The sequence below is a fragment of the Gavialis gangeticus genome, unplaced genomic scaffold, assembly GCF_001723915.1.
Source record: "Gavialis gangeticus isolate Ggan-Ray unplaced genomic scaffold, GavGan_comp1, whole genome shotgun sequence".
NCBI lineage: Eukaryota > Metazoa > Chordata > Crocodylia > Gavialidae > Gavialis > Gavialis gangeticus.
Window position 1 is genome coordinate 341728 of NW_017729001.1, and position 8825 is coordinate 350552.

The following is an 8825-nucleotide window of genomic DNA, read 5'->3' on the forward strand; positions in this document are numbered from 1 at the left end:
TTGTATTTTATCATACCAATGCTTTAAGCAGTCAGAAACATGGTTTCCCCTACCTCTGAGCTCTCAATGCTGCTAAAATCTCTGCCATTCGTACAATGTACTCCAGCACCTGTCTCATGGACTGACTCCCGCTCTGTTTGCGCGGTATCCACACTGTTCTAAAGCATGCACCTCTTTCTGTATAGTTCCAATCTTCTGATTTTATGGAATAAAATACTTATGCCTGTTTGCATTACAGTAAAAAATAAAAAGTGGACTAAATCTAGAGGCCTGTCCTGTTAGTTTGTTTCTTCTCTTTCTGTGGTTTCCTGACACCCAAAGTTCACCATATAGCTTAATATACCTCATCAAAGCTCTGTTTAGCTGACAGTTTGTTTTTAAAGCTCTGACATTACTATGAGATACAATGAGATAGCTTGCATTTCTCTGGGAGATATGACACTGCCTTGCAGGCTGCTTGTTTTTCTGACCATTATATCTTAACAACCTTTGCATTGCAGGCACATGTATGGTGGGAAAATTTAAGATAAACAGGCTTAGAACATGTCCAACTTCCAGTGAATGTTCAGATGCCTGGTGATAAAGAAGTCACTCACTCAAGTTCCAACACATGGACTTAGGTGTCGGACTTCTAGCATCTTAATAAATCTGGCCTGGGTATACGGGAAAAGGAGAAGGACCTTGTTCTCTTAGGAATTGGAGGGATGGGGTTGAATAGCCCCAGCTTGTGTCTTAGGGACAGGGATCAATTGAAATGCAGCAGTCTCCTTGGTTAAAAGCTGTTCAGAGAGGATGATTGCATTAATAGGTGTCACCAGCTTTTGCTGTTGTTCCTCTTAGTCTTGTTGGGGATGGGAGGAGGACTCAAACAGCAGCCGGAAGCAATGTAACATTTGTGATATAATACTAAAATTTCCCAATGCAGAAACGTCTTCAACCTATACATGAGAGAAAGCGTGTGTGTGTGTGTGTGAGTGTGTGTGTGTGTGTGCACTTATGTAGACACATAGTACATGACAGAGAGAGAGACAAATTGGTGACCAACCACAAAGCCCAAAGACCCCTGGGGAAGTTCACTGAGTCTGTTCTTCTTCCAGGTCCAGTGCGAGAGATCCATATTGGTTTTGGCAGGCAGTATCAGCTCTGCCACTTAACATAATTTGTATAATCAGCCTAACACTTCAGGGCTTCAGTCAGACCCCTGAAGGCTCAGAAAGGAATTCTTCCCTAAAAAATCATAATTGGCTAGATGCTCATTTTAATCCCCAGGTTCCTCTGAAGCACAGCTGTGACCCACAGCTGAGGGCAAGACACCAGAAGAGAAAAGCCAATGACAGCACAGCACAGCAAACCCTCTGTTCCTAAATCCTGGTGATTCGTGCTCACGTGATCAGCCAGTTTAAATTTGGAAAGGGATTTTCCCCTAGGTCACATCTCCTTTGTCTGTAGCAGAAGTGGAGTGGGATTAGCTGTTGGGGTCATCTACCCTGTCCCACCCAGTCAGTTTACCAATACTGCAGCAGTCTAAGGATTCTTGCCACTTTAGTTCCATCTATTCTCTCTCTGGCCATAATACTTGGTTTTCTTGAGGTCTGGAAAGCAGAGAAGAATGAACACTGGCTCCAATCTGGTCAGATAAAATCCATTCAGGAGAATTCTGAAGCAAATTCTCTCTATCTCTGGCTATTTATTAGATGGAGCCAGAAACAGAGAAAGATTTAACCTGGATCTCCAGACAAGTCAGTGGCAGAATTGAAACAGGGTTGCAGGAGACCAGTACTTTAACACATTAGATTTTACAGCTGCAGTGCTGTTAACTAAAGCAGAGGAGAGACCAAAGAGAGCAAGAGCAGAGTGAGCAGCAGTCCCTATTGGAGCAGAAGGCAGGGGTGCAGCAACTGTCCAAACCCCAGGGAGAGGAAAGGAGGTAAGAGTAGCATCAGGATAAAGATTAGACCTAGCACTCAAGAGGGAGGCATGAAGGTGTGAATGCAGACACATTCCCACTGTCAAACAGTCCCACAGCATCCCGAATAGGAGAGGACAGGGACTGTTTACTGGGATCACTGGAAAATCTAGCCAATGCCACTGCCAGTGCAGCAGAAATTGTGGGCTTGGTGGTTCTCAATATTTTTTAGGTTTAAGGCACCCCTCCTTAAATTCAAAGCATGTCTTGTAAAATGCCAACTCTTAGTTTTCACTCATTTTTCTGTAGTAAAAAAAAAAGCAATTCTTCTGTTGCAAAGAACTCAGAAAGACCACGACGAGTCAGTGGTTTTAACACTAAGAATTCCTGTTTGAAATATCTGGGTTTACACACCTAGCAGTGCTAACTTATGTTGCGTGGCACCCTCTTCTTCTTCGGCAGTCCCTCGCAGTCGAGGATGATTGTCTTCCATGACTGTCTCATCTGTGTGTCCGAAAATAGCTGATAAGGCCTATCCAGGATTGACAAACTATACTGCAGCCCAGACATGTTTCCATGTGGGGTGGGTGGCGCTGGATTTCTGCTTTGGTCCATGACATGCTATTTCTGCCACTTCTGCTTTTCCATCTCCTGTTGTTGTTGTGAGGTTTCAAAGTCTTGAGATCCCTACAGCATCCTTGAAAGGATCTCAAGGCATGCCAAGGTGCCATAGCACCCTAACCAAGAATCACTGTGTGGGCTTTTCCTCTCCTCATTCCTCTCAGGGAAAAGCTCTGGAGGATGCCTCTTTAGAAAGGCAGGAGCATGGAGGCTGTTTCTGTGTGCCTCAATGTAGGGAGACCACCTCTTGAAAAGGCAAAAGCAGGACACAATGGCACAGCTGGTGAACTCAGACTGATGGGGTGGGTGAAGCAGCACATGGGAACGTGTGGGCAGGGGGAGGTTGCAGCCTCTCTGCTCCCAGCTGGAGTGCCTGGCTGGCTGCACTCCCATGTGCCTCTCCCCCCCCCCCCACCAGCCACGTTTCTCCCCTGCCCCTGCCATGGCACAGCCAAAACTTGAGTGCAAGCATCCCCCCCCCCCGCTGAGCAACCCGAGTCTGCGCGGTGTGCGTGCAGGCGTGGCCGAGGCACTTTGTAGACGCTCCCTTACTTTCCCCCGCCCCGGTTCCTCGCGGGGTCGGAAGCAGCGGACGCTCCCTGACCCGGGGGGCGGGGCCAGCGGGGCGCGCAGGTAAACAGCCAAGATGGCGGCGCCCGTGGCGGTCCCCTGCGCCCAACCCGAGCCCGAGGCGGAAGCGGAGGCGGGCGCCATGGGCCTCACGGCGCTGCCCGGGGAGCTGCTGGAGCTGATCCTCTGCTCCGCCGCGCTGGGCGCCGCCGACATCGGCCGCGTCTCCTGCACCTGCCGGCGGCTGCGCGACGCCTGCGCCCCCCGCGGCAAGGTCTGGCGGGAGCGTTTCCGCCTCAGGTGAGCAGGCGCCAGCACCTCACGGACCCCCAGCTCTGGCCGAGCTGCCTGCCCCGTCCCGCAGGCCCGAGCGGGCTGCTCCGCTGTCACTCCCCTTCTCCCTGGTGGCGCCGCAGGCCCCCGCACTGGGGCGGGGGCTCTGCTGGGTCCCGTCTGCTGTCTTGTTCCCGATGGCCGACCTGCTGCCTCCTCTTCTCTTTCTAGTCCCAGCCCAGGCAGTGCTATCGGCTGCCCTCGTGGCGGCCGGTTGCTTTCCGTGGTGGGCTCGTGGTGTCTTCAGCATGGCTCGTCGATTGCCCCAGCTAGAGCTGCAGGAGCAAATCGAGATGAAACCCCTGCAAGGAGACGCAACGGCGCCGTCGAGACGAACATTGCAACATTGCAGTGGGGGTGCCCGAGCAGCCAGAGGGTTTAGTGTCCGCAGCACTCAAGCGCCACAGGCCAGATGAGTGGTGCTGGATTGAGCCCCATGCACCAGGATCAGGCCTCTGATGCTTCCACCCGACCTCAAATGTACCAGGATTGGGCCCTGGCACCCAGGGTCGCCCTCATCCAGCCCCACACACTGAGACTGGGTGCTCAGTTTAATGTGTAGAGCCAGGGGCCGCCCACAGACCTAGAAATTGAGCAGTGGCAAGGCGGTGCCACTGTTCCTCTGCCACCAAATGTTCAGACTCGTGGCGTCTGTCTCACCCACAGGCTGATGATGCAGCACCGGGGGCCCACAGGCTAGGGCTGCAGCACCCCTGTTTTAAGTGAGATTTGGTGTTGTTATACCAATTACGTTATGGGCAAAACAGGCGAGGCAGTTTGGGCAGGTGCAGATGCTCCAAGTACCTCTGAGCCAGTCAGTAGCTTCTGAGTTTGGCTGGAAACCTCTGTAAAGTTCAACATGAAAAGAGGGCCTCTGCAGCTTGCATGCAGATTTCTTCCACTGTACCACTGATGTGCGCTGGCCTGTCCTAGATGCCCCAGGCACAATCAGTCTGGGCATAGCAGATCATGCCACACCTGAGCTTGTTAAACTGGCTTCAGAGGTGGTGGTAGAGCCAAAAAAACAGTTTTTAATTCGGCCTGGCAGTGATATGGGAGTTTCTGGTAATGACAGAAACTGTCTTCTGTTGTCTCTGAGGCAATGCCCCGAGGTGTTCTCAGCTGGATGGAGAAGGTGCAGGACTGTCCGTACAGAATTTCTGTAGGTGGTCTCAATATCCATAGCGAGTGTTAACACTTGGTCACAGAGGCTTCAATTTGGTCACCAATCTGCCTGCTTATTGCTCTGGTTATTCTTCCATGGGTGTAGCACTTTGCTGACAAATCTTCACTTTTTAGCTGCATCACCTTGAGAGAAACACCAATAGGTTCTTGTTGACAGGTTGCAGCTTTAGTTTTTACTTGAAGGGTAATCGCAAGGTACGGACGATGATGTAACTAAATTATGCATGATAGAACTGAATAAAAACTCAAGCAGGATCATTGCTGTTCTTATTGTTAATACTGCCTTCATATTGGTGTCTCTCAGAACAAATAATGGTCTGTAATTCACTGGAGCCACCGTGCTTTTTGGAACAGGGTAAATTCATCTAGTACCTTTTTTTTGTCAGCATCTTGGCACAGAAGGGTAGGTTGTATTGCTTTCTCTAACTGCCAATTGGCTACTAAATTTTAGATTAGTTCAAATGGGTTGAATATTCTCTCTCCACCTGCTAAAGACGCTGTTGAACAATAGTTGGTTCTCCAGTTCAATGAGCTGTGGCTTTGGGTACCTGGCTAGATATTTTCACCAATTCTCTGGTTCTAATTCCAGCAGCAAGCATGAATTTTTAAAATGGTACAGGTCCAGCGTTGAAAATGATTATGGTGGGTGATTAGTAGATGTCTCTGTCCCTGTCTTTGATAATAGATCTTTTGGCAAGAGTTGCAATATTGACCTTGTATTCCTGGCTGATTCTATTATGAGTAATTACATTTAATCTCTGGAAAATTCTCACTGTAATTTCAGTTGGAGAAATTATTCTTTATTTACCCTCCTAAAATATATGCTTGTTAGTCTTTTTACTATGTGGCTGAGTTTTAGTGGTGAGAAAAGCATCTTGGACTCCTTCAGAATGAAAGTTACTGTAACTGTAACATTATTTGGATAGTTCTTGAATTGCATAGCAGCAATTCAGGTAGTCTTACTTAGCCAGAAATAAAATATTTATTCAATCACAGTAGTTATATATGTCAGTGTTTTGGTAATAACTATTAAACAGAGATAAAATATGTCACCCTTTTCAGTATGTTAAAAAGAACTAAAAAAAAATCCTGTAATTACTGTAATAAAATCTTTTTTTATCTTTATTAAAGTTGTGGCAAGCAAGAAGGTCATATTAAAATACTAATATTCTGATGAAAATTGGAAAATATACACTGAAGATGACAGCAAATTACAAAATGGCCAGCCACTGTTTTATACAGCCTTTTCACTCGCACTTCCAACAGTATTTCCAACCATACCAAGTACAATTCTATTTCAACTTTTATACGTCCTCATTAAGTATCTGATTTTTCTATCTTTTGAGTAGCTATTAATATTGCTGGCCTGGCATGTTCTCTTACATGGGGTTGCCATGCAGCAAGTGTCTTAAATGATGCCATTTTATTAGGAAAAAGGTTGCTGTCAATAGTAGCTTTTGAAATATGAATTGAAGTTGCATTTTCAGCTCAAATGTACTTGACAGGTTATATGAGGAATGGGTCATGCTATTTTAGTTTTGACAGCTGTGCTGAGCAAAACCAGTGTGCCTTTATTATGACCTGCGTAGGTTGTTGTATATGCATAAAGTATTTTTACTTTAAAAGTAACCCATAGCTTTAAAGACCTGATTTTAAAATTCTGAGATTTTCTTATAACTATTTGTCATTTGCTATGCTTAACACAGGATAGGGAGTTATCTTCTACTCACCCTTTAGTTAGAGCTGAGATACAGTAAGAAGAACACTGGGCATGAATTCCAGACTCGATAGATGAGATCATTGTCTACTTGAGGCTGGTTTGTCTTTGGAATTGGGAAATTAATATAATTTTAAAACTCTGCACTTAGTCTCTTACTGACATTAAATCTTAATTCTGTGAAGCTTTAGAGGGAGATTTTCAGAAGCGCCTGAAGCGTTTACAGTCACAGGTCTTATAGAAAGATTGTGGGAGGGACTTGTGCTTCTCAGGCTCCTTTGAAAACCTCTTCTTTAACACTTAGTTAATGTTTAAAAATAAGTTTGTTTGCTATATTTTATGTGCAACCAGAAATAATTATATGGGAAAAATAGGAGTTATGGTTTACTACATCAGAGTGAAGATATAATGTCTTGGCTTTGTCTCAGATACTAGAGTCACGTTGGTTAATTGCCTAGCAATAAGTAACATTTTGCAATATTAAGCTCTCCTAGTGGGATTGAACCATTAACTTTTGAACCTGTTCCTGCTTGTCTGTTACATAGGTGGCCATCACTACTGAAATATTATAACCAGACAGATGGTGTTAATTGGCTCGAGGAATATAAAGCACGCCGCAATGCTGGTTTAGAAGCTCGACGAATTGTATCTTCATTCTCCAAAAGGTTCTTTTCAGAGCACGTAAGTTTTCATATTTGTCATGTATCTGAAAATAACCTAGCTATTTATGTATTAGTGTTTCTACTGTGTATTTCTGGTCTTATTCTTTTCCTGCCTATGATCAAAATATCAGGATTGCCTTACTGACTAGTGAAAGGTAATATAAGTCCATCAGTTTACACAAGAACAGTTGTCCACTAATTTTTCCAAAATGGAAGAAACGTTTCTTGTGTTCCAAAAATTTAAAACCTGTAGACTTTAAAAGTCTCCAGGTGCTCTCTACATATATATCACATTTAGCTGCAATTAGGAGCTTTACTGCATTTCCCAAAGTTCTTTACTTGTTACTTGATAACCAGGCTTGAATCTAGAAATGTTATGATCCTTCAAAAGCTACTGTTTCACTTACCACCATTTTCTTGCATAGTGCATGTCACCTAATAAAGCACGCACCTTGTTTCTGGAAGATAGAATGTAAAAAAAAGATTCTTCCAGGTTCATACCTGACTATGACATAGGCCTCTGACAGATACTAAAATAAAGGCATGATGGAATCTGATGCAGGGTCAACAATCATACTTCCTGCTATACCATATTGCTACTGCGGGGGGGATCCTGACCCTGGGCTGCTCCTACACAGCTAGTTTGGCTCCCTGTGCTTCCCCAGCTGGGAGCCCCTTTAGGTGATTGGAGCTCCCAGGTGGCATGCTTCCAAGACTGGGAGCCCCAGTCATCTGAGAGGTGGTCCCAGCCTCTGGAGCATTCGGCAGTCTTGAAAGGCTCCTATGCGCTCCCAAGGCCATAGCGGCCATAGAGTTTAGTCCTCTTGGAAACATGGAGCACTTGGGAAATGTGGCATCCCAGGAGACTGTATGGGTCAGGCAACAGGGACTTTCTGGTTTGGCAGGACAGCAACAAAGCTAAGTCCCAGACCTTTGCAAGAGCAGTAGTAAGTAAAGGTGCAACAATATATTGGTCCAATATTGGATTGGTACCAATATAAAGAAAATTGACTATATTGGCAGTTGGCCTGATGTGGCCAGTAATTTGGCTGATAAATGCCCTTGCATGTGCGCAGCCGCAGCACAGCATGCAGGCAGTGAGGAGCACAGACCGGCAGCGTGGACAGCTGCATGCAGCTAGTAAGTCTGTTGTGGTGAAAGGGGAAGGGTGGAGGGAAGGGGCATGGGGGGGGTCAGATCAGTGTCCCCTTCCCTCTCCTCCAGGGAGGGAGGGAGTAGTGCTAGGGCTGAGGTAGGCACTGCCCAGTTGGGGTGGGGTAGGGTGGTGGGATGGAGCTGCAGCTCATTTGGGGGGCATGGGGAGAGGGCAGGGGTAGTTCCCACTGCTGCGCACAGTTCATCCAGTGGCTTGTCAGGTGGTTTCCGCAGCTTATCTAGGAGGGCATGGGGGGAGGGGAGAAGCATGTGCCCCTGAATCTGTGCAGTGCAGGCCAGGTGGGCTGCAGCTACGGGCTGGGGCAAGGGGCCACACTGTGCTGCTCTCGGGGTGGGTGGCAGTGGTGTTGGGAGGGGGCTACAGGGTCTCTGTATTGAAATTTGGGGTGACTGCAACCCCCTCCCCTGTAGTGCCCTTCCCAGCATCGCTGCTGCCTGCCCCAAGTGCAGCTCTGCAGCCTGCTTGGCCTGTCCAGAGCAGATCTGGAGCTACATGCATGCCCTCCTGGATGAGCTGTTGGAGCAGCAGCAGGAGCTGCCTCTCCCCTCCCCTGCCCCTCCCAGTGCCTCCCAGACTAGCCGCAGCTCGGTACCCGCCCTGCCCCAACCCCAGCTGGGCAGCACCTTCCCCAGCCCCACTCCCTCCCTCACAGAT

General features: G+C 47.2%; 1 protein-coding gene across 4 annotated transcripts in view; it reads left to right on the forward strand.

The window, feature by feature from the left end:
- Nucleotides 1–3003: 3003 nt before the first annotated feature.
- FBXO21 (F-box protein 21) overlaps nt 3004–8825 on the forward strand; it is a 39273-nt gene continuing 33451 nt past the window's right edge. Inside the window, exons 1-2 of one of the 4 annotated variants that reach the window (XM_019506676.1) lie at nt 3004–3397; nt 6878–7013. In XM_019506676.1, coding sequence (XP_019362221.1) covers nt 3174–3397; nt 6878–7013 — 360 coding nt within the window. In that variant the 5' untranslated portion in view covers nt 3004–3173. The remainder of the gene's footprint in view (nt 3398–6877; nt 7014–8825) is intronic. The other 3 variants (XM_019506674.1, XM_019506675.1, XM_019506673.1) reach the window with 3 other exon arrangements.